Source organism: Stegastes partitus, unplaced genomic scaffold, assembly GCF_000690725.1.
Source record: "Stegastes partitus isolate 25-593 unplaced genomic scaffold, Stegastes_partitus-1.0.2 Scaffold1763, whole genome shotgun sequence".
NCBI lineage: Eukaryota > Metazoa > Chordata > Actinopteri > Pomacentridae > Stegastes > Stegastes partitus.
The window spans coordinates 98,053-123,490 of NW_007579494.1; the positions used below are offsets into that span (position 1 = coordinate 98,053).

At 40.4% G+C, this 25,438-nt stretch overlaps 2 protein-coding genes across 3 annotated transcripts; both read left to right on the top strand.

The window, feature by feature from the left end:
- The first annotated feature begins 80 nt into the window (after positions 1 to 80).
- On the top strand, positions 81 to 5,239 carry LOC103372475 (cell differentiation protein RCD1 homolog). The gene is made up of 8 exons (XM_008302128.1): positions 81 to 432; positions 1,116 to 1,301; positions 1,445 to 1,560; positions 1,834 to 1,943; positions 2,062 to 2,171; positions 2,468 to 2,566; positions 2,658 to 2,749; positions 4,175 to 5,239. The coding sequence occupies exons 1-8, from the start codon at positions 415 to 417 to the stop codon at positions 4,341 to 4,343; spliced, it is 900 nt and encodes a 299-aa protein (XP_008300350.1). The 5' UTR covers positions 81 to 414; the 3' UTR covers positions 4,344 to 5,239.
- Positions 5,240 to 8,404: 3,165 nt separating this feature from the next.
- On the top strand, positions 8,405 to 24,965 carry plcd4b (phospholipase C, delta 4b). Of its 2 annotated transcripts, none has more exons than XM_008302129.1 (16): positions 8,405 to 8,489; positions 11,498 to 11,551; positions 11,720 to 11,878; positions 14,105 to 14,333; positions 14,603 to 14,732; positions 14,903 to 15,134; positions 16,559 to 16,760; positions 17,545 to 17,689; positions 18,465 to 18,617; positions 20,111 to 20,275; positions 21,642 to 21,792; positions 21,964 to 22,080; positions 22,726 to 22,904; positions 23,004 to 23,136; positions 23,273 to 23,422; positions 24,302 to 24,965. In XM_008302129.1, the coding sequence occupies exons 2-16, from the start codon at positions 11,533 to 11,535 to the stop codon at positions 24,391 to 24,393; spliced, it is 2,256 nt and encodes a 751-aa protein (XP_008300351.1). In that variant the 5' UTR covers positions 8,405 to 8,489; positions 11,498 to 11,532; the 3' UTR covers positions 24,394 to 24,965. The 2 variants fall into 2 exon arrangements, with proteins under 2 accessions (XP_008300351.1, XP_008300352.1); XM_008302130.1 differs by having other exon boundaries at positions 11,501 to 11,551.
- Positions 24,966 to 25,438: the final 473 nt, after the last annotated feature.

Sequence of the window (25,438 nt, forward strand, 5' to 3'; positions counted from 1 at the left end):
GATGGCGGGAATGTGAAAATTTACAACGGAAATGATACCCGAGAGTTAGGCCCATCCTCCTCTCGCGATATTTTATTAATTTGTGCTGCCTCGTTAGCTCAACAACAACGAGCTACAACATTGTGTTGTTTCATGAATAGCGTTAAGTTTTGAGGTCTGAAAGTATTAGCGTTTTGTTATTCTGTAATCTCAACGACGTATTGTGTATGTTGCTGGAAGTTATGTTGGTGTACACGCTTTCTGGTTTACATTTGTCGATACATTTAGCAGCTAGGTCGGGCTAGCTGTCCGCACTTAGCGGTGGTTACTCTAAGGTAGGAGTATTACAACCAAATTAGTTTTGCTATTTCAGCACACTTTACTTGATCCAGTTAGTTTTTATCAACACGTCGATACCACCAAGAGCTTCAGAGAATGCTGGCGACGGGAGCGGTGAGTACTTAACATGAACGGACTGCACGGTGCCGTTGCCAATCGTCTTTACATGAAATTTCCTCCCTTGTTACCTCGCAAGTAGCTACACACATTTAACACTGCCTGATAGGACCAAACTCGAAAAACTGAAAACTATTTTTATGACAACACTAGACACATCAATTTGTTTATTTCCCTCCTAAATCAACCCGAACGTGTTTGGTTTCATTTGAAATTTCCGGATCTCCACCGGAGCCCTAAGAATAGTGGCCAAGTTTGGATGCACAGTTTGTACTCGCAGGGGCATTAGTTGGGTAATAAATGTATAGTTTGGCTGTTACACAACAAGTTCAACAGCGAAATCTCAGCAAACCTGCCGGATCATTTTAAATTTATAACTTGTTTGCTTCAAAAAAACATCTGATTTGATATTTTTGTAATACTTTGATATCAATTACTGTATGTGAGGCCAGACTGTGGTTGTGTCTAGTAGTGATTTCATAAAATGTTATGTTACAAAAAAATTGCAAGTAGTCTTTTTGCATACCATTATATTCAGTACATATCCAATATGCGTTGGGATGGCATTGATGAGTATATTGTTTTTTTTTTTCTTTGTTGTGTAACGTGTCTGAGTTTCTTAACAAGCGCTACATAAAGCCAATGCGTTATTATTTATTATTTTTTCTTTACCCTGTCAGGCTGTAACTAACGTCACAGCCCTGGCCCAGGTAGACAGAGAGAAGATCTACCAATGGATCAATGAGTTATCCAGCCCAGAGACCAGAGAAAATGCCTTGTTGGAGCTAAGCAAGAAACGTGAATCCGTGCCAGACCTGGCACCGATGCTCTGGCATTCCTGTGGCACTATTGCTGCCCTGTTGCAGGTATGACATGAATGGCACACCGCCACCTTTAGCACATAGCATGGCTTCAGTGCTGTTTGTCTGTGTGGCCTTGATGAGCTGACTGGTTAGTTAGTTATCAAGTTTAACTGATGTCTTTCATCTCCTGGTTTTTGTCTGTTTAGGAGATTGTGAACATCTATCCATCTATAAACCCACCTACGCTTACAGCTCACCAGTCCAACAGAGTGTGCAATGCCCTTGCACTTCTGCAGTGTGTTGCCTCACACCCAGAGACACGGTAATGGGATGTTCACTATGAATGAAAATTGTAGAGGTTTTTAGTGACTGACTTGTTTCCTTTACTGTGAGTGATGATAGATCATATTTAGAAACTTTAACTCCGGGATTTAAACGTTAATTCATTCATTCATTCATTCATTCATTCATTTATTTATTTTAATCATGAAGTTATGATGATTATGTTCGTTCTTGTGTTATATTTACTATGTTGTGTAAATGTGAGCACATTCATTAATTTAAATTCTTTTTTTTATTCTTCACTTCTTACCAGGTCGGCTTTTCTTGCAGCTCACATCCCTCTTTTCCTTTACCCTTTTTTACACACTGTGAGCAAAACGAGACCATTTGAGTACCTGCGACTTACCAGCCTCGGAGTCATAGGTAAACTTTCCTCCTGTTAATACGTCTTATTTACTGCTCTAGTCATTATTTCTGCAGAGTGACTTCCTCGTTCAACGTTTATATACAGGTATTGAGCTCTCTCTCGTATTTACTGTAGGTGCCTTGGTCAAAACAGATGAACAAGAAGTGATTAACTTCCTTCTCACCACTGAAATTATCCCGCTGTGTCTCCGCATCATGGAATCGGGGAGTGAACTCTCCAAGACGGTACTTAACTATTGCGGCTTCTTTTTAAACTTTTAAACTCACCCTTGGTGTAAAAGACTCACTGAGGCTATACAAGCGGAAAATACACCTGCAAGAAAAGAATTAAATCTCTCTGACATTTCCTTTCAACAGATCAGATCACACATCAGTTATTTTTCCCAACATGCTGATTTGAGATTCATGAGCATAATTGGTTGCATAATGCAGGTTAAACTGAATGTTTTTCTTTACTCTTGTTTGGAAAATAATAAATGTTATGTATGTCTTCCCATTCTCCCTTTCATTTTTTTTGTCAGGTTGCTACTTTCATACTGCAGAAGATACTGCTGGATGACACAGGACTGGCATATATATGTCAGACTTATGAACGTTTCTCCCATGTGGCCATGATTCTCGTAAGTGCTTGTTAAAAAATGATCTAAAGCTTCTCTGTGTTATGTGACACTTCACCCTGATGCAACAACATTTCTGTAATTCTTTTTGCAGGGCAAAATGGTGCTGCAGCTCTCCAAAGAACCATCAGCTCGTCTGCTGAAGCACGTTGTTCGCTGCTATCTTCGCCTCTCGGACAATCTCAGGTACAGTCTGAAGCTACGGTATTCTGTGTGTGGTAGGACTGCAACAACAAACAAATTACTACAACTAACAAATCTTTTTTTTTAAGTGTTGATTATGTTTTAGAATAATCAATAAGTTGTTTGATGTATAATATGTCAAAAATGGTGAAAACTGTTAATCTGCCAAAGCCCAAGATGACGTCCTTAAATGTCTTGATTTGTCCACAACAAAGATATTCTATTTACTTTCATAGAGGAGAAAAGAAACTCGAGAATATTCACATTTAAAAAGTCGCAGTCATTCTGAGAATTTTGACTTTTTTTGCCTTTAAAAACAATCATAAGCCAGCTAATCAGTTATAAAGTCAAAATAGTTGACAACTAATTGATCAGTCACTCTCTGCTCTATGAGGTGTTCACATGTTTTAACTGTTGATTGAGTGGTGATCTGTGTACTGTAGGCTCCACTCCCTCCTGAAAATGTTAGTGAAGAATTTGATCCTCAGCTTTTGCCACTAGGAGGAGCCATGACATAAATAGAGTGCAGTGACTGACAATGACTAATGACTTCTCAGCTTGTGGTGAGAACATAATGAAATGCTCACTAAGTGTAGCAATCAGAGAATCAATTTGTTGAATTTTAACTACCGCTAAATATTTGGTGGTTGCAGCCTTACATATGTTAAGTTTAGCTTTATTTTCTCCCTCTTTATGTTGCTCTAAATCAAAAGCTTTTACTCCCTTTTGGCTGCTTTTAAAACTAAGAAAGCAGCTTTGAAATATTGGTTTGGAACCCTGCTGACTTAAGATGAGCAAAGTCAGAGGAAATTACAACATTTAAAAGAAATTAGGACATTTCTGTGAAATCAAACATAAGGGAAAATGGCAGAGTTTGCATATTTAGTGATTGAATAGATAGTGTAAGCTGTCATTTAGCAGCTATAGTGTTTATGAAAGGAGATGTCAATATCTCTCTGTTGCAGCTCAGTGGGGGACATTGATTGAACAGTTGCATCATGCATTTGCTTTTGGTTCGTCAGAGCATCTAATTGTAGGGCCAGAAAAAAGAAATTCTCCCAGCTCTGCCTTCTCTTAACTGCTCCTCCAAAACATGCTGTGATTGAATCTGCCATGTGTGACTCAGAGCACAAGCATTTGCTAACCAGTTTCCTGCAGGAAATGTGTGTTTTATTGACGCTTACCAATGTAGTTTATCAGCCTGATAGGTAAGACATTAGATACATTAAAGCCAGTCTATAAATAATGCATATTGCAGAAGAGAGTTTATGCCTGAGGTGAAGCTTGAATAAGCCGGAGGTCCTCCCTAGATAACAGTCTTAATCGAAACAATAACCTCTTGTCTGTTAGAGTTGATCCTGTTTTGTATTTAATTGCAAAATGTCATTATGCTGCACTGCTTTATGACATGTGGCGTTCCTTCCTCAGAGCCAGAGAGGCCCTGCGTCAGTGTCTACCAGACCAGCTGAAGGACAGCACCTTTGCTCAGGTGCTGAAAGATGACACCACCACTAAGCGCTGGCTGGCACAGCTGGTCAAGAACCTGCAGGAGGGCCAAGTCACTGATGCCAGAGGCATTCCACTGGCTCCACAGTGACGGGCTGCGAATTCACCGCGGACACGAACGGACTCGCTGTCTAGAATTTGAATTTTTTTGCCAAATGTGGTGCTAAGACTGCAAAGTAAAGGACATAAAAGAGGAAGATATTTTTGCTTTCGGATTGCTCAATTTCCATTTTTGGACATGAGGCCCCTTTCACAACTGAAAAACCTTTTCTTAAGAGTCCACAGATGGTAGATCTTTAAAGCCGACAGATGTTTGAGAATAAGTTTGAATCCAATAATGATGTATTGGCTGATATTTGCTTTTGACATAAATGTTTTGACCAGACTCCTCAAAACTGGTTGATAAAGAGTTGTGATGACGATATTTAGTTCAGACATTTTTAGGTTAAACAATAGACCTTACTATCAAAACAATGACAGTATTTTTTCAACAGTACGCTTCACATCAAATTAAACAACTGTAAGTAGAGAAATATGCATTGAACTTGCAATAAGAAACAATGGCCAGATGTACATTAAAATGCAGCCTATGAAATTACTGTTGCCGTAGTCATGAAGCAATTTCTATCTGAATGTCAACACATAGGTCACTTCTGATATAAAATAGGCCAGCAATAGTTGTTAATATCAACCCTTTTAAAATATCAGCCGACACTTCTCTCTTCCCGTTTATCACTGTAAGTTTCAGTAACATTCCATGTCCAATAGGAACAGTTATTTCTTGCATTTTATGTTTCAAATAATACTTTGATCTTCTATATGACTGCTTGTGTCTCTTTTTTTCCCCCAAAAAAAGTCTGTTCACTGACACTACATGCAACAGTTTAGTAATACAGGGAATTTCTCAAGGTTTTTGTGTGTTTACCGTCATCATTTTGATGGCCCAATTGTACAAAAAAAAAATTTAAATAAAATCTCAGGAGCGGAGCTGGGCTTGTTTCAGAAATAAACCATTTTCCACTTGATTTAGGATTTTATTAGTTTCTTTGACATGTGTTAAGAGGAACAGCTTCCTGCTACATTCACCGGAAAAACACAGCTTCATGTATATATATAGCAACAGGGAACGTTATCCATTGTATCATTTTAAAGTTTTCTGCAAGTCCTGTTGTTTGGAAACAGGAAACATTGGAATTTGAAAAAAATTTTCACAGTGAAATGCACCAATGGTGTGCAGTATTAAATCAGTCATTGGCTAGTCATTGGCAACCATCCACTGAGCGTAGCTGCTTATGCTTTGTGGTAATCAAGTGGCTCGATGTAATCCCAGCATGCACTGCGACAGAATGGGGGACACCCTGGACAAGTTGGTGATCTTTGATGGGGTTGACAAGATCACTGTTCACTCTCATATACATATATGGGCGATTTGAATCGATTAAGCGATCATTGAATTTCCCTTCTGGGATGAATAAAGTATTTTTCATTTCATTTTCATTTAGGGTTATTCATGTACCGGATCTGCAAATCTTAGAGTGTAATCTGTGACCGACAAATGAGACGATGTTCTCCACCTCCATCATCAAAACACCAAATGAGGGAATATTTTTCGGAAGGATGGTTTTCATGCCTGCTGTAGAGAGACTTTCTAGAATCAATGCTGAGGTGGATTAAAGCTGTTCTCGTGATTCCCCACCAAGACACGTGATATGTTATGGAGCGTTGCTCACGTTATCAATTCGTTAAAGTGATGATTTTCTAGTAATTTAGTCATTTTCTGTCAATGTTCCTCGTGGCTTTTTGTAAACACGCCCTCCACAGTGCCAGACAGTACCACAGTACACACGTGATGTTTGTCATTCACAAGAGATTAGGAAATACACTAAATGATGTATAATTTATAATAAAGCGATAACAGACTATCACTAAACTAATAAGAGCTTATCAAACTGTCCAAATAACTAACAGCCCAGTTTATTTCTAATTTCTTAAAAAGTGAAACTGAAATTTCAGCACTCAACCTCAGGTGAAAAAATACTAAACTGCAGCTGATAAACTGTGTGACAGCTCACATCTCTGAGATAAGGAAAAATAGGTTGTGACTTGTCGTTAGATTCTGTCTCCATGTTGGGAAAGTTTATAACAAGCTAATAAAGATGCTACTGCTTTTGCCCCTTGCGTAAATGCACACAGCTCTCTCTCTCTCATGGATCCTGATGCTGCAGGTGTGTGATAAACTATGAATAAACAGAAACAGCTGGAAACTAAACTGCTGTTCTGTGTGTGACAGCTCACCTGTCTGATGTGAAGACATACACAGTCTTCACACAGTGTCTTCACACAACTCTCTCTTTGGAAATGCACTGCAGGTATGCTGCAGGTATGTAATTAACTCAGAGGGAATCGTTGTAAACAACCGGACGGAACAAACCTCCTCTCCTGTTTGGGTCTTGTGAGGGAAAAATATCTTGAATAACATCTATGATTGATGAGTGTCATTCTAAGCTGTTACTGTCTTCTTTGATTGCAGTAAAGTTGTATTTGTAGAGACAGGTCGTATGGTGGCTTCATAGATTTGAGATATTAGAGCAAAGTCAGGAAGGTTTTGTGATTTTGGCATGCAAGCTGTCATTTGCTGTCTTTGTGGTGTTTTTGGATAAATATTGGTGCTGAATTGTTGAAAAAATCCTTCCCTAAATGTATCTGTCCGATAATGTGATGTTTCACTTCAGATTTATGGCATGTTGACAGTGATAAGGAAATGTTACTGGGTCTGATCTAGTAAAGCCTGTTTCAGACAGAGTCCCATTCTGTTGATCTGACAGAATGTTGTGTATCTGCATCTTACTAAATAACGAATAACAACAAATAACTAAAAAACATCCAACCAAAGTTATGAAACCCTTTAGTTTGTTTAGTCCCATTGTGAGTCCATAAACCAAAGATATCGCGTTTAAAATGATATGAAACAAGACAACAACACAACCATGCCATGCAACCATTCATGTCTGTTGAAAGGAATTCTAAAAAGAGTGATGTTGGAGACAAATTAGTGAATTTTTCTTTCGGTTCATTCTTCATCAGTTAGTTGAAAAAGTGGCTCACCTGTGCTTGCTGAGTGCTCCATCTAACAGGCCCACAGACTTCACTAATGAGCCTTCATTTCCTCTTACCGGTACATTAACAGATTGTTGCCCCCATAGGTTCCATTATCGGCAGTGACTGAGATGGGCATCATGTATCATGGAAACACCTGCGCTCAAGCCGTCCATTTGTGAGCAAATCTGATCCCTTTGGGAGATGTTCCTGAGTATGCACTGGATGTTTTTGTCTGTTTACTGAGGAAAAGAGCTAATGTAGCTAAAGTCATTATAGGTCTGGGCCAGGGAGCCTTGAAAATGGAAGAGTAGGGTACATTAGCTAGATGGGGCTGAGGGAAGTGTTGCTTTCCATTTTTGTGTTGCTATTTGTGATTCACAGGTCCACTGGAGAAACATACTGTACATAGAGTGGACAGTGTAATAGAAACTGCAGTGAAGCTCTCTGCCAAGTTACAATATGTGGCATGCTGCCAAATTACATGGCATACTTCGTCATTAGTCTTTACTCAGTCTCATCAGATTTAGTCAGGGTCATTGTATTTTCAGGAAAAGAGAGCCACATTGTGAAACATTTCAAGCCCTGTTTCTGCAGAAGATGGTCAACATATGCAATATGTAGTTCTCATTGTTTTATGATTTGGCTTCTGTCCACATCTAACCTTTTCCCACAATTGTGTTAGCAGTTATCAGTGCTGATACAGAAACCTGAGAGACACACCGAGCCCTGCGCTGCACCCACAGTCAGCAGGAGGATGACAGAGGAGCCAAGACTGCACGAGGCGAAGCACACTGAGGGGAGAGACTCTGACCAGATGAGAGGTCTGCGGATAGCGGAGTGAGGGAGTGGCAGGACAGGAAGGAAGGCTGGTGGGGAAGGGGGGGTGTAGAGGATGAAGATGAGGAGTGGTTCTGGGAGCGGAGCATGGCAGTAACAGGAATCAGGTTTCCCAGCAGTATGACTGGAGAGCGGGGAGGAGAGAGGCTGGGCCTGGTTTCCCTTTAGACACTCCCAGTGTTTTAAGGCTCTGAGCTCAGCCAGCAGTCTCTGGACTCTCCTCAGAGTGCAGGACCAGCGTGTCTCCTGACGACTACCCACCTCTGGAAGTACGATATCCCTGGCACGATCTGTTCTTTGGGTAAGTTTCACCCTTTTTTCACTATCAAGCTGATTTGCAGTCCGCCTGAGTCATCCTTACTTTCCTTAGTTGCATGGAGACTTTGCAGAAGTGATGCTCTTATGTCTCATATTTCTGCCTCTGGTTCTAATTTACTGCACACAATCCTCCCTCCCCCGCTGCAGTTTAGAGTTATATGTGGGTTTTATTGGATTGGCACTGCCTGTACATTTGCGTGTTGGATTCTTCACATAATTGTGTGTTGGAAAAAGGCAGTCCTGAGTAAATATTAGGGCACGAATCCAACCACACTGGCGGCATGGAACATTCCTGCATAAAACTAATTAAAACTATGAACTAGAAGCATGCACACAAGATGAAAGTTAGAAACTGTTGGGTTTCCTGACAGAGTTGTTTATTCTCAATTGCCATACTGTCAGCTATGCCCCTGAGTCATGTTTCTGTGTCTGTGTTAGTGGTCAGCAAACTCCCTGACAGAGTTGCTGTGTGTGACTCATGGCTCCTAAAATAAAACACCATAATGTGACCTAATTGCAGCTTAAAAGTCTGGCATCTAAAAGAGGGTGTGCTAGCCCTTGAAGAGTAAAAGCTGAAAAAGTTGGATGGAAAATAAAAATGTCTTTGACGTGGCTCAAAACATAAAAGCACTCATTAGTTCGTGGAGCAAATAGCTGTGGAAAACAAGCATGGCTTTCATGGTCAGTCTGTTTTCTTGGTAGGAATGTGATATTGAATTGTGAAGCAACTGCAGATGCCGTCCTTGCATCACGTCAGTCATGCCGTGGTGAGAACTCTCATAAACTTGATGAGGAGCTGGGGCGAGGGTGGGGGGTGGCGCGAGGGGGAGCAAAACAAGGAGAACACATGATTTGATCTTGTTGTTTCAGAGGACAATGAAAGGAAACGATAGCTGTCACAAAGGAATACAGCTATGCAGACGTTAGAAAACCTTTCCCCTCCGGAAACGTTTGATCCACATTTATCAGCGAACAGCAGCGATAGCAGGAGGCTATCAGCTTTTTACTGACACGCAGCAGGTCTGCAGCGCATTTGTCTGAATATGTGTCAGTTTCTCTGCCTATATTGGGACGCTGAGACACCCTGATGATCACTAAAGGTCTAAGGGCAGAAATTATCTTATGGTATGCAGATTTAAATACCTTTAGACAACTATAAGATTTTGCTCTATTTGGGCTAACCATAACCTGACCTGAGAGTTGTATCAACAGTTGAATAAATGCTAAAATGCAGATTTTTGGAAGGCCTACATGTTTACTGAGTTCATCTAATCTGTTCTTCATCTTTAAATCTTTGTTTTTTCTCAATGCAATTAGTTTAAACAAAGCAATCTAAAATAAAGTACAGGGTACACACAATGCTGCTCAGCCTAAATTCAATACCAGATAATTGACATTTCTTCACCTCACAGATATCAGATGTCAGAAAACGTCACCACAGCATCTTTTAGCCCCTATTTTGCAAGGTTTTCCTGGCTCTGAATGGGGTCTTTGAGGATGACTAGGCACCACAGTATTCCTCTATGTAGGATAAACTCTGCATTACAGTGGTATAGCAGACAGGTTTCCTTCTATATAGTGCATTAAAGTTATGTACCATACACATTAACAAGTCCAAACGAATTTGTTTTGTGATTAATAAATGACAATCAGAAAGTCCAGGGGTCATATCCAGCAGAGTCAGATAGTCGTCCTCACACAAAAAGTCAGGATGTTATCAGGCTTTTTCTGATGTGCATTCGGCCTCTGGGAAGGTCTTTGAGTAAAGACACTGGGTCCTTTCCCATTTTAACCAAAAATATCCCCCCAACGCCTCAAGACTGGGGCAAGTCCAAAAAGCACTGGATGAGCATTCACAACACTTTGGAGAAACCTGTTTCAAATTTTGAGAGAGTCAGATGAGCTTTATGCACAAATCTAGTGCGTAACCATGCTAATATTTGCTTTCAGCGTCCTCAGGTTTGCGTCATTTAGTCCACGAAGCAAAGGACTGGTCGAAACTGAGATTACTTAAAACATGCTGACTTCATCTTGTGCATAAAATAAACAGTCAGAGGTCAACCAAAGTCAGTAGGGTGTAGGGTGCGTCCTTAGGGCACTAAGAACGTTTGTGTTTGATTTAGTGCCAATCTATTTACTAGTTGGACCAAAAGTGCATCCAAACTGCTAGTGTTGCGAGAAAACACATAGCTTGAACTGTTCATAGTAAAGTATGAAGACTTGCTTTTTCAGTGGTGTGTTTTTGCACTTTTTACATTCATAGCAATCAAAATACTTCTGCTTTCTATCGGGCCACATACAGTCACGTACAGTCTGCTGAGCATGTGTGATTTCTCTTAGTCAGCACACAGGCTGCACTCGCCTCTCCTCTTCCAGCTAATGAAAGAGTAAAGATTAATGCCGTCACCGAATCGAGATTTACGCGCTGGCTCGTGTTTCTCAACATACTGATGCAGTTAAATCAAGTCTGCTCTATAGGTACAGGCTGACAGGGCTGCTGGATTCAATATTTTGCTCAGGTACACTTGAGCTGAGCAGATTCCTGCCAACACAAAGCTTTGAACCCAAATCCTAACAGCTAAAACTAACAATAAGTATTCTCCTCTCATCATCATCATCCTGCTGCCCAGCTGTTTACACCACAACACAGCAGAGTGGTTGTGGTTATTTTATGGGCTGCCTGGACGTTTCACATTCCTGGATCAGCAGGGAAATCTCTCAAGATTCCCTTCACGATATCCTGAACCAACTGCTCCGACAAACCAGCTCAGGGTTGAATAAGAAAGAGCCGGACTGACTTTGTATATCTTTATGAATCAGACCCACAGCAAGCTCTCTGAGTACAAGTGAAGATAAACATTATCCTGTTATGATTAATACTTAGTTTATGAAGTTGTTGGGTTAGCATAGAACTTTTGCAAAATGTATTTAGTTTGGATTCAGGGAGAAGTATTTGGAACAACGAATTCACTGACATCTGCTTCTTTTTAGCAGCATATTTCCACTGGCATGTGTCAAGGATAGAAATGGATCCTGAAGGTTCACGTGAGTAAATGTTATTCACTCCGACTGCGGATGTGTAAATTATGATTTTACAATTGACAGAAAGTTGAGAATCATGTTACATTGAAAAGCTCTAACTGAATTTGTCGAAGGAGAAATAATCCAATAGTGTCGTGTCTATGGTATGATTTGTTTGTGACCTTTGTGCAGGCATCCAAGATGATCCAGATGTGAAGGTGATGATGGCAGGGTCTACTCTGAGGAAAGTCAAGTCTCGATCCTGGAAGAAACAACGGCATTTCCGCCTTCTGGAGGACGGCCTGACAATCTGGTACAAGTCCAGATGGGCCGGCAGAGGTCACTCCACCTGTGAGTGTAGAAGCATGTATATATCTCTGCTTAGATGAATGTACAAACATAGTAGCCCTTTGTTTATTCGTATGATCTGCCCTGGTAATGTCTGAATAAACAAAGCCATATTGCACAGATCAGCCACAATCTTAAAACTAGCTGCTTAAGATTGTATATGCTGCAGCAGAGACTTTGGGCCCTGTGGGTTGTGGGATGAAGCCCTCATGAAGGTGCATCCTGTGGATGCTCAATCACGTTGGGATCTACAAGGGTTGGAGGCTAGGTCGATGTCTGGAGCTCTTTGCTGGGTTCATCAAGTGATTCCTGAGCAGTTTTTGTGATGTGGCAGATTGTGATGTCCTGCTAGGGGAGGTCACTGCTGTTAGGAAGCACTGGTACCATTGAGGAGGGTGTTTGGTCTGCAAAAAAAAATCAATGTTTAGTTGGGTGGTACGTGTCAAAGTAACATCCATATGAATTCCCATTCCCAGCAGAACATTGCATTCTAACAAATCAGTGTTGTTTACTTAATCTTTCAGTGGTTTTGATGTTGTGGCTAATCTGTGCATACTGTATCTCAGGGTGGTGTTCCTTGGGGTCAGTTTACCAGCTTGTGAATTTAGGGTTATTGTAGTAGTCTAATGGTTAAGATCCATAACATGTTCCCCCAACGTCTCTAGTCAAGGCTGTTGAATCTCCCTCTCTCCTAGTCACTTCCTGTCTAATCTTCTACTGTAATCTATTCAATAAAGGCAAAATGCAAAAATAAATAAATAAATCCTTGAACGAAGCAAACTTGAACACAACAACATTTCCTCTCTGGCAAAACAAAAACCCTCTTTCCTTTACCATATTAACAAGATGTTTACAGCTATCTAATGGCTGGGAGTCTGGTCATCTACCTCTTAACAAGAAAGCAAATAAGTGTGATGAGTTGAACAGTTGCTTTGAGAAGCTTATCACAGTACAATGGAGTCCCTTATAAATTTACTACCAAGTCTAAAATTACCAACTGGGCAAAACAGGCTGCTGCCTCGTGACCTCAGCCATTAAAGAAACCCAAAATTCCCAAGGTTCACTTCATAAGCAGTGATTATGGTAACAAATCTTTCCCACTGGTCTCCCTAGAAATTCAAACATCCATTGTGCAGCATAAAAGCGATGTGCCTTGCAGGTCCACATACACAGTGGTTTCCAGCCCAGCCTTATCCTAAGTGCTTCAGCAGAAAGCAAATGGACTTTTAGTTTGGTCCTTGAAAATGTTTCACCTCTCATCCAAGAGGCTTCCTCAGTTATGACTGACCGACGTGGAGTGCTTGTTATTTATTCTCATACTCAAATCGCATGGCTCCCAGTTAACGACCCAAAACTTGCATGACTCATGGTGGTTGTGAAGCTGTCTGGAAAGGGAAGACTCCACAAGTGCATGGCCTAACACAAAGGAGCAAACTCCTCAGCAGTCCACCTGCATATAAAGCACAAAGAAAAACCTCCTTTAAGGACAGTGATGCTCACATTTTGGACAGAGATGATTTGAGGAAGAAATTAAAGTGGAGCAGCCACCTCTAAATAGAGGAAGAGGTCAATAACATCACGTATCGGGTACTTATAATGCAGTCCTGAGTTTCCTCCCAAGCAGTTTCACTACCATTAACACTTGAGTCATGTGACTCCTGGGTCATTGTCAGGCCATGTGATTTGGGAGTGAAAATGAAAACCTCAAGAACGGTCTTTAAGAGCCAAAAAGTCCAGTCTAATTTATTTTTCTCAAAGCACCAGGATTACAATGACATGGGTGACTGAGATTCTATACAGACAGCCCAACCCTTATCATCTCACAACACAAGGAAGACATTTCTAATGGCTACCATGACAAATTAATGCATTACAGATGAGTACATATACAAATTACTGTAACTGTGACTGTAATAGAAATATATTTTATAGGTGTTATTCAAGATTTGCAAAAATTGTGACGGGATTTATAATTTTAAAAAAACAAAAAAAACAAAACAAGAAACAAAAGCACACTAAGATAACAAATGTAAAGTGATGAAACCTCTGACTGTGGTAAATCTTTCTCTGGTTTAGAGAGGACACCACAAAGTGCCAGGAATTGGGCTTACTTTTGCAAAACTTTCCACTACAAACCTTCAAACTACCTGCACATCAATGCATTAAAGTAGTATAAATCTCCTAACACTGAACCATTTCTTTATCGTGACCATTCTGATCATATCTCAGTCTCAGTGACGGAGTTGGAGGTTGTGCGCGAGGGCCATCAGTCGGAGGTCCTGCTGAGCATCGCTGAGGAGTTCCCTGCTGACCTCTGCTTTACCTTGGTGTTTCACGGTCGCCAAGGCAACCTGGACCTCGTGGCCGACACCCCAGAGGAGGCCCAGGCCTGGATTCGGGGAGTGCGCAAGCTGATCCATAAAGCTCAGACAATGGGTGAGAAGGAGAGGCTGGACCAGTATCCTTTGACCACAGCCGCTCACAGAGTTAGGAATTTTATGAAAAACAGCAGTGTTTATTCTGGTGTTGGGTAACATCAGATACAGGCTCACCCCTTTTCTTCTCTAAACAAAGCTCCAAGTAGTCTGTCTGAAAATGAAAACCATTCTTTCCTTTTACATTAGTGGGAGTATTAGCATTGTTCTAAATGGGAAAATAGCTTTCTTTAGGTCTGAGTTTTTATTCCACAATATGTCTTTGCTGGAGTTTTCCTCAGCGTGCTCTCAGGTGGGTCTGGGACTGGTTTCAGAAAGCTGACAAGAACAAAGACGGGAAGATGACCTTTAAAGAAGTGAAGAAGCTGCTGAAGATGATGAACGTAGACATGAATGAAGAGCATGCTCTCCATCTCTTCACGGTAGGGTTTTGATTTAATTACTCAGTTTGATTACTTTTTCCAGCCTTTTTCTAACTTCACAGCATATTCTGAGACCAAAATATGACAAATAAAAGATGAAATATGTTTTTGAATTGATGCTTTATTTAAACAAATGCAAAAAGTGTAAGACCCTTCCATTATTTCTGCAGATGGCTGACAAGTCAGAAAGTGGCTCTTTGGAAATCGAGCAGTTTGTCTGCTTCTATAAGATGCTGACTCAGAGGGATGAAGTGTGGAAGGTGTTCCAGGACTACTCCGGAGATGGAGAGAAGCTGATGTTGGAAGAGCTGGAGAGCTTCCTGAGGATGGAACAACATGAGGGAGAGCAGAGCGCCCGCCACGCCAAGGAGCTCATCGACCGCTATGAACCTTCTGAGACGGGTAACCATGGTGACGGCGAAGCAATCTCATATCTCAGTCATGCACACATTTTGAGGACAGACAGAATCTCAAGAGGCGTTGTTCAGTTGCACAACTGCCATAAAAAGCAGCCACACGTGATTTATGTGATTATCTTCACACTGAAACTTGTGCAGTTGTGCTCAGAGTTCTTTATAAACAAGTGAAACTCTTCCTGATATATTAGCTTTTGCACTTTTTTTTTCGCACTTTTACACTAACAAAGAAAATAGTCTGCAGCTGCTATAGCTTTGGCACAGCTATTGTTTCAGATTAATGTAAACAGAAATATACTCATAGTGACAATGCGATCATGCTGATGTTTAGTAGGTCATTTTTACAGTCATATTTTAGTGTGTTATTGTGCTGAAATGTGCTAATGAACTAAAGAAAACATATAATTCAACCTGATCAGAATAAAATTTGTTAATTTGCTAAGATTATCAAAGTCTTTGGACTCTGTCCTCAAGGGACTTTAGGTATCTGTACAAAAGTCAGTTGTAATCCATCTGATGATTGTTAAGATGTTGCATTTAAAACCAGTGATCAACCCGCTGTGGTGGAAGAGAAAAGTTTAGAGGATCACCAAACTCAGTGGGCTGCATCCTCTGGGAACCATGACTGTACAGACTAGTGCTGCACGAAATTGAATATTTGTTCCTTCGTATTTTTGACTGTCAGCACTAGAATGCAACATACACATAACTACAGTAGAAATATTAATCCAAAAGCATCGTAGTGGGCATTTTAGAATAGAATAGAAATACTTTATTTATCCCAGACCTGGGAAATTACCTTGTTACAGCAACACAAAGAAAAATGCCAAATCACAACAAGTTAGAAAATATAGTAAATTAAGTCTATAAAAATAGAATAATAGAAAAACTTCCTACAGAGCAAGTACTTTTTATTTTTGATACTTTAAATACATTTTGCTAATAATACTTACATACCTTTAATTAACTGTTACAATGCGGGACTTTTACTTGCAGTGGATATTTTCACAGTGTGTTATTGGTACTTTTTCTTAAGTCAAGGATCATTAATCTTCTTTCACCATTTTGCACAAGAAAAATCGTATAATTATATAAGAGAGTTGTACCACGTGTAAGTGCAGACAATACAGATACTTTAGCAGTGATTGCAAATAAAGTCAGTGTCACATTTATTCTCATTCATCTTCACTGTTAAAAAGAAAAAAAAGAGAAAAGAAATTCTGCTGTAGCATCATATTAACTGCTCAAATGATAATAATAAAAAGTACTATATTCTTCCCAGGTTATTATTTCTAGTCCCTTTTTATTCATATACTTTTTTATTTTAGTAGGAGTAATAGCAATGCCTTTAGCAGCCTGATAAATACCGCCTCTGTATCGTAACCTCCATCTGCATCACTCCCTGTGCAGCCATGAAGCAAGGCGCCATGTCCTTAGATGGCTTCCAGATGTACCTGTGCTCACAGGAGGGCTCCATATTTAATCCAGAGCATCGGAATCTTCACCAGGACATGAGCCAGCCGCTCAGCCACTACTTCATCTCCTCCTCGCACAACACCTACCTCCTGGAGGACCAGCTGCGAGGGCAGAGCAGCTTGGAGGCGTACATCCAGTGAGGGCTGCCTGGACACCACACACAGGGCAAACACAGGAGGAAGACAATTAAATGACAGCCAGAGGGATTAAACGACACCACTAAAGCAGGGGTGTCAATCTCAAAAACACAGTGGGCCAAAATTTAAAACCTGAACAAAGTTGTGGGCCAACATTGAACAAATGATCCTTTCAATATGGACCGAAACAAATTTTGCTTTAACATTGAATATGGAACAAGCAACGCTTATTCCCATACATTATATATAACTTAATAGTGGAGACATGCAAAATCAAATTATAAATAAAAAAACACATCAATGGCACAGTGACAGTTGTAGTGTGAAGTCGCTATGCCTACTGTCACAGAGGAGAGGGAGTTTCTGGGTCCTGTCCTGATTGACGCGCCAAAACAACAACAGGGCATTCTGGGATTTGTAGTATTATCGGTGAATGCGTTGTACAGTATAATACCGGGGGCAGCTCTAGTAGTCATTTGGTATTGTCTCGCGGGCCAAATATAATTACAAAGCGGGCCAAATTTGGCCTGCGGGCCAGAGTTTGACACCCCTGCACTAAAGGATGTCAAAAATCAATATAGTGAGAGATGAAAAGTTACTAAACTAAAAAGAAAATCTATTTGACTTTTTATAGAGCTACACAAGAGGGTTTTAATGTATTTCCCAACATACACTTAAGTCTTATGTGACATAGCTTTTTCTGAACATTCATCGATGGATGTGTAACACTGAAGCGTTCGTTTATGTGTTAAATTAAACATATATGTGTTTGTCTGTGTGTAGGGCCCTGAAGAGAGGCTGCCGCTGTGTAGAGGTGGACTGCTGGGATGGCAGCGATGGGGAGCCTGTTGTATATCACGGCCACACTCTGACTTCAAAAATCCTTTTCAAAGATGTTGTTTCAACGGTCAAAGACTACGCCTTCAAGGTGGGCAGCACGCGAAGCTCTGTGTGTTATAAACATCTGGCTCACCCTAATACATAGATTTTATCTTTCCCCTCTGCTGGTATGCAGCCATGCAGTCCAGTTAAGTCTCGCCAGAACCAATTTTCCAGTCTTTTTAAGTAATCTGTACACATCACTGTTTGCTCTGAAACAGAAGAAATAGTCTGCTGTTTATCCAGAACAATGGGCACAGTGTTAATGGGAATAAACCACAGAACAGTAATGAAATTCCATTAACCTCTAATGTGTTGGAGTAGCCACCATATTCACTGACACAGATACCGAAAACCTAGACAAAAAACAACAACAACAAAAAAAAACAGTGACGCATGGCTCCTCACCACTGACAGTAACTGCAAAAATGTGTTTTTGGGACAGAACAAACAAACCCTTGAGCACAGACATAATTTACAAGCCTGGTGCTGTGCGTGTGCCCAGAGAAGAGTAAAGCCCAGATGGAGTAGTTGGTAACCTTCCCTGCCTCTGGAATCACATGTACCCCTGTTGACTGACCCAGATGGAAAGCAACCAGGAACTTCTCCACTTCTCTGTTTTATCCCACTCAAACTTTCCAAGTCAGCTTTGGGAAGATCTGATGAAGAAACTGTTGTGGAGGATTCTGGAAACTTGTAGTTAATGGAAAATGCTTGTAATGACTTTTACAGTTGATTTTGCAAGCATTTTTAATACTTATAAAAACCAAAAACACACGGCCCCTTGCTCTTTTGAAGATCATTGTGTCTCATCTGTTTGCTAGGCGTCGGACTTCCCCGTCATCCTGTCTCTGGAGAACCACTGTGGCGTGGAGCAGCAGACCGTCATGGCTCGACACCTCAGCCAAATCCTGGGCGACACGCTGCTGACCACCCTGCTGGATGGACAGGTCCCTCAACAGCTCCCTTCTCCACAGGTTGGAATCTGTCTGAGTTCAGTTATTTTCAGCCATATGTGCAGGGGGAAGCACCCTGGGACTCATGAAGTATCACAAGATGCTTTGTCTTGACAGTCAATCAACCCTGAAAGTCATTTGTCATTTTTCATTACCATTCAAAAACAAAGCAACATGGAGAGCTTATGATATAATGGGCCTATGGACAAGGAAGTGGCCAGATATCCTCCTTTTCACAGAGAAGACCCCCAGCCTGACAAAGATCTTTAGCAGTTTCTATCAGTTTTGTATATCTTTATCTCTAGGCCTGTGTAATAATCCCTCCACAACAAAGAGTCAGTTTATTGTAAATACCCTAACATAGACATGTTAATGTAGCTCATCTGGGTCTTTTTTCTTCTTGAGATTGTTTTTTGGTGAATAATTATTTAGTCTGTGTGTCTTGTTTGACTTCATTCAGTCTGTTGCGTCCCTTCCTTTACCTTCATCAACGAAAATCTCTCTCAGATCATTGATTCAACCAAAAACTCGTCTCCGTGCCTCAAAGTTACATATTTCTTCCTGAGCATAATCCTTTTTTGCCAAAAAAAGTGGCTTAGTTGTAACTTTATGCTGCTGTTTCCTCTATAATGTGCAGATCTATGACATCCCTGCCTTTCTCTTCATTCACGACTCCTGAATTGCTGCAGCTTGAGCACACCAGCTCACCTACAACTTTGCTCAAACACAGTAAAACTACTCTACACTCCATGGCCAGTTATGGTATTGCTAATGTAGCGAATGTTAACATGCTAACACACTAAATTGATGGTAAACACTTAGCACTTAACTCAAAGGCCAGCCGAACCACTGGCAGCGCTGCCGTGTTTCATCTCAGGAAGGTGGCTCTCTGTTTGCATTTTGCAGTTGTAAAATCTGACGATGTTCAGGTATCACTCATACTGTTAAATAGTTCTGTTACATTCAGTGATGAAGAAAAGGACAATTTAAATCAAAACTCTGATTTATCCAAGAGAAACTTTGGACAGAGACATTTGAAAGACTGATGGTCAGACTGTGTCTTGTTATCCATCACGCATTGATCATAAAAGCACTAGTATAAGTTCCAAACTCTTCTCCATTAGAGCACTTAGGACAATCAATGCTAACTTGAAGTAATGGCATATAAATGCTTTGAGGAGTTCCACTGAGGATCCAACCAATTAAATAGAGTTACAATGCTGCATTTAGTTAGGAGACAACACAATGTGGGAAGATGGAACATCTTCACCAGCAGTCTGGGTGCTGAAGACATCTTAGTTTTCTGTTTGTTTTGCTCTTCCAACCCACATTCCAAAACTCTGTGATTTCTGCTGACAATTGGGAACAGTTTGGATTTCTCTATGTGATTGTATCAAATTAAACTGATCAGACTTCCTCATCTCACTTTCAAATGAACAGCAAAAGGCTACAGATAAAACAAACCAGTGGGCACCACATGTAGACTCTCACCATTCCATTGGTTCTCATTACAGGAACTGAAGGGAAAGATTTTGCTGAAAGCCAAGAAGATTGGTGGTCTTGAAAAGTGTCTCGATGAAACCCTGACAGATGAAGTAAGCGATGACGAGGAGATGGCCAACGGTGATGGCGACAGCCCCTGCACAGAAGATCCACCTGCTGAGAACAAGAAGGACAAGGTACATGTACTTGGTGACGTGTCAGTTTCTTGATCTTACCCTGTTTTTTTTACAGGAGAGATTTTGTTTCTTGCAGCATTGTTAGAGTTGTTCAGTTTATCTCAGAGAGGGGGTGAAGAAAGACAGAAAGCAGAGATGCTGAATGATATCTGGACAGGAGAGACAGAGAGGCGACACTGGACTTAAAGACGGGAAATAGTGGAAAGAAACAGGACACTGATATTTAAAAGATACACAACAAAGAAAGTGAAGTGAGAAACAGCATCCAATGTTTTTCTCAGCCAAGTATGAACATATGTAGTTATACACTTTGTATTTACTGGAGAAGTTAACCAGGGACACATTTTCTTCAAAGTGCTTCTTAGGGAGTGTTAATTTTCAATGAACTGTCCTGTGCAGCATTTCCCTGCAGCGCAGTGAGAGATCACCTGGAAGCATTTGTTGCCTTGAATAATCTGATTAGAGTTGATGAGACACAGAGAGAGAAATCAAGGGAATTCTAAACATTGTGCTACAAATTCTTAGCTGTGGCCTGTAATTAGATACTAAAGACAATAAAGAAGCCACGTCTTTGTTGAGGCGATGCACTCCATCCTTAACCTTTTATTGTAATGATGAAATCATGTAAATTATAGAGTGGTAATAGAACAATATTTTCCTGTTAATTTGTACAATACCATCTTTGCATTGCAGGCAAATTTAGTGGTAAAAAATAAGAAATAAAGACATAATTATCTGGTAGTTTGTTCATGGCTAGAAAAATAACTGCAACCAATTAGTGCAAAAAGTTAGTGCAGACTATTTTTTGTCAAACGAGGTACAAATAAAGTTGATTGAGTCTGAACAAATGCAATAAAGTTATAATTACCTGAATTACTGAACTTATATAAAACTGCTAATATACTGTATTGACATCATATAAATCAAGGTTGACTTTTTAAATGTGATTTTTAAAAGATGACAATTTTAAAAAAGCATTTTAAAAAGATGATACACAAATTAAGCACACAACATTTGTCATAGCATATGAGAAAGGTTAAGATCAAATCAACAAATGAATGAATGAATGAATAGGTTAAAAAATAGGACTGTCCCCAGTACAATATATAAATGCAATGAGCATCTAAGCCTATAGTGGGCAGTCAGTAGTTTGTGCTGTTTATTTTTTTAGAACAATTTCAGATTTTTTTCACACTTGGTTGTAGTTGTGTTGTTTCGTGCAGTTATTATATTATTATTGTTATTATTATATTGTTATTATCATTATTATTAGTAGTAGTAGTAGTCGTAGTAGTAGCAGCTTTGAGGATTAGGATTAGGATTTATTTGTTAACTAGTGCTGTGTTTTATTTTCCCCCTTTGACAGAAATCCAAACTGTCCCGGGAGCTGTCAGACCTGGTGGTTTACTGCAAAAGCGTGCATTTTCATGGCTTTGAGCACGCTCGGTCTCACGCCAAATGCTACGAGATGTCTTCATTCTCTGAATCCAAGGCCAAGAAGCTCGCTAAGGAAGCAGGTAAGTGAACTGGCGCTAATGACTGTGATGTTCATGCATGTGCAATACAGTGTATGTGACTATATCATTACAATAATTATAGCTGCATTTGAGCTACAGGTGAAGGGGCAGGTAGATTTCTCTGCGTTCATGCTGTAGAAAGTACATTACACTCTTCAAATCTTTCTCCAGGGACAGACTTTGTTCAGTACAACGCACGGCAGCTGAGCAGGATCTACCCCAGCGGCCTCAGGACCGACTCCTCCAACTACAACCCGCAGGAGATGTGGACCGTGGGCTGTCAGATCGGTGAGCAGGACGTTGCCCTCTGCTGGTTAAACAAAACGCTTCATCTAAAATCACAGATGTCTCGTTTGGTTTCAAATGTTGATTGGTATTTCTCATGACATTATAAAACATTTTGTTTCAGTTTACTAAAATATAGTGAAAAATCAGAAAATGTTCAAATTTAAGAAGCTGAAAAATGACTCAAAGCAATATTTATTTATTTTTTATTTTTCAATCAAAATAGGTAGTTATTTTAATAGTGAACAACAAGTACAAAAGTGTGTTAAATCTTGCAGCTCTGCCTCATAAATGCCAAATACAGCAATTTGAGTCTGGAAATTACACCAAAGGTTTCTCACACAACCACATTAAAATGCATGTACATCTACTGTCGCCTTTATGACTGTATATTAAGGAATAATTGCCTTAGTGCAGATCCTCACTGCTGCTCCCACCTCCGTCTGCAGTGCCTCCCCCATGTAGCTGATAGAGTTCGACAGGACAGACGCATCCTGTCACATGGCCTCACATTGGTGACATCTGCTCTGGATTAAAGTCTTCTGCGATTTAATATTGATAGATAAATAGATTCTAAGTCTGGGAAGTAACGTGATGCAGTCAGGCGCAGTAAATTTCATTATTTCTCCTCCATCTCTTTCCGAAAAGTGGCTCTGAACTTCCAGACAGCCGGTCTGGAAATGGATCTGAACGACGGGCTGTTCAGGCAGAACGGCTGCTGCGGTTTCGTCCTCAAGCCAGACTTCATGAGAGACGCCAGCTCTCAGTTCAGCTCAGAGAAGCCTGAGGGGCGGCAAGGCTACAAACCGCTTCGCTTATCCATACAGGTAGGAAACTACATGACAGTCAAGATGGTTGGGGATTGTAGTGGCTGCTACAGAAAACTAGTTCTTTATTTAACATGAAAGTATGTATGTGTGTGTCAGGTGATAAGTGGGCAACAGCTGCCAAAGGTGAACCAGAAAGAGGGCTCTATTGTGGACCCACTGGTCAGAGTGGAGATCTATGGTGTTCCACAGGACCAGGCCAAAGAAGAGACCAGTCACATTAACAACAATGGTGAGAGAATATTCAGTATTTCACTTGCAGAGATGCTCAGAAGATATGATTAGTGGGAAAAAGTGGTGTGAGTTAGGATGTAAAAAGTCACAGCCCAGTTGGTTATTTCCGGTCCTCTGCTGCCCTCTACCTGCAGGTTTTAACCCAGTGTGGAATGAAACTCTAAATTTTGTCATCCACACTCCCGAGCTGGCGCTGGTTCGCTTTCAGGTGGAGGACTACGACAAGGCGTCCAGGAACGACTTCATCGGACAGTTCACTCTTCCCTTTACATGCATCCAAGCAGGTAAGCGGAGCGATGGCGGAAAGCACCTTCACAGTAGTTTTACACTGAGGTACAACCTTCAGGTGTTTGTACTTAACTTGGGAATTTCCATTTTAAGCTACTTTATTACTACTACTTTATATTTACTTTCTACTCCACTGCATTTATCTCACAGCTTTAGTCACTTTCAAGAAGAAGATTCAAACACTACACATAGATTAAAGCAAAGATTTCAAACTTTTTTGGCATCTTACAAAAACAGAGTGTAGTTAGGCTCAAATTACAAATGTTAAGAAACATCTGTAATTTGAGCCTAACTACAGTTTTTCTCCCCCCTCTAAACTTCTCACATGGTCGTGTATATACATGTTTAAATGAGCCAATATCTGACAGAGAAGTAGAAGAGAAGAACTAAAAACAGATTGGTAAATCAGACCTTATTTTTTCTTCTTTCTTCTCCCATTTATCATGAAATGAGCCTTCAGATGAATCTGCTGTCCCCATATATGAGATGGATATAAAGAAAATTAAACCTTCAGTAAAATGGTGTCGACACACTGATGCTCATCTATCAATTATGAAATGATGTCACATATAATGATATTTCAGTCAGATGGACCAAACTAGAACCTTTTACTTTTTGCTGCTAATACTTATTTAAGCATTAGCAGCTTAAGACTTTGTTTTTGTAATCAAGTGTTTCTACATTGCTTTATTAGTACTTATACTTAAGTAAAAGATCTGACTACTTCTTCTACAAGTGGAGCAGAGCATACAGAACACCACTGTCACATCCTACTGCTACCTAGATGAAGTGTTACATCTAACGCCGGATGCCTGCATAATCAGCACAACCATGTTTTAAACCAATTCAAACCCAAATCTTGTTCTTCTTTTCAGGTTACCGTCACATACATCTGCTCTCAAAAGATGGAATGCTTATTCCTCCTGCTTCGCTCTTTGTTCACATCAGCATTTCAGAGCTTACATGAGGAAGTTCAGCGTTAGCATGTGAAGCCAGAGGTGTTCCATCCAGTGTTTCCATACACCTGACAAGGGTGGGGCATCTGCCAGACTAAAGTAAGGTATCATTCTAGAAGTCAAGACAGCGAAACAGAAAGCAACAAGTCTGAAATCAGACTTCTGGATGATTTTCAGCATTAATCAAACACGAGTCCTCAATGCAAATTGATTTAATCAGCTATATAGAATCACTAAAGCTGCAGTAGGTAGAAATATTGAAAAGGAAGCAAACAAAAATCAAAATCTGAAAGTGTACATCCCTCTCCCTGAAGCTCTTTATTGTCCCCCAGAGACTGTACAAAGGTTACATAATGCTTCATAAAAGATTGAGGTAGCCTCCAGCTTGGAAAGGGAAACCAATGTGGAAGTGCCTTACACTGGCATTCTTTCTAACAGCCAGCAGGGGGCGACTCCTCTGTTTGCAAAAAGAAGTCTGACTATATAGAAATGACCCTACATCTCATTGGATTTATCACCTTACTAAACATTCCCCCAACAAGTTTACGCTCTTAATTGCTGGATTAAAGTCTCTTTAAAACTGCATTATGTGCAATTTGTAACTCATGGTCCCATTTAAAGTAAAGTGAAAGCAGGGTTTGTTGTACAGCAAGGCTACCTTGTGATGGACAGGTCACTACCGTGTTACTGTGTGCAAAACAACAGTCCACAAACCAATGTCATGGTGCTACGTCCCCTTTGTCTTTTATTTCCTCCCACCGTTAAAACATTTACTCCAACCGCAAAAAAGAAAGTGAAGCTAAAAGCAGCTTTCATTTGTGGTTTCACCCTGGATTCAAGCCCTACTTCCCTGAGTAAAAGTCCTCGGTGTAACCCATTGTACTACTATATCCTACTGCTGTTGTGGACTTGTTGCCATATATACTATCTCACCTGATCAGGTAAAAGAACTGTGATTGGCTAAAATCTTCTGTCAAGGGCTAGATTTTCCAAAGTCAGTCCATCCATCCGTCCATTTTCTGGTCGTCAGTCTATCACAGGGCCACATAGAGACAG

Bases quoted from the DNA above. Each gene is read 5' to 3' on its own strand.
- LOC103372475 (XM_008302128.1), top strand. The intron at 1,944-2,061 runs GTAAACTTTCCT...TATTTACTGTAG, and splicing joins TACCAGCCTCGGAGTCATAG to GTGCCTTGGTCAAAACAGAT. The intron at 2,750-4,174 runs GTACAGTCTGAA...TTCCTTCCTCAG, and splicing joins CGCCTCTCGGACAATCTCAG to AGCCAGAGAGGCCCTGCGTC.
- plcd4b (XM_008302129.1), top strand. The intron at 11,879-14,104 runs GTGAGTGTAGAA...ATCATATCTCAG, and splicing joins CGGCAGAGGTCACTCCACCT to TCTCAGTGACGGAGTTGGAG. The intron at 23,423-24,301 runs GTAAGCGGAGCG...TCTTCTTTTCAG, and splicing joins CTTTACATGCATCCAAGCAG to GTTACCGTCACATACATCTG.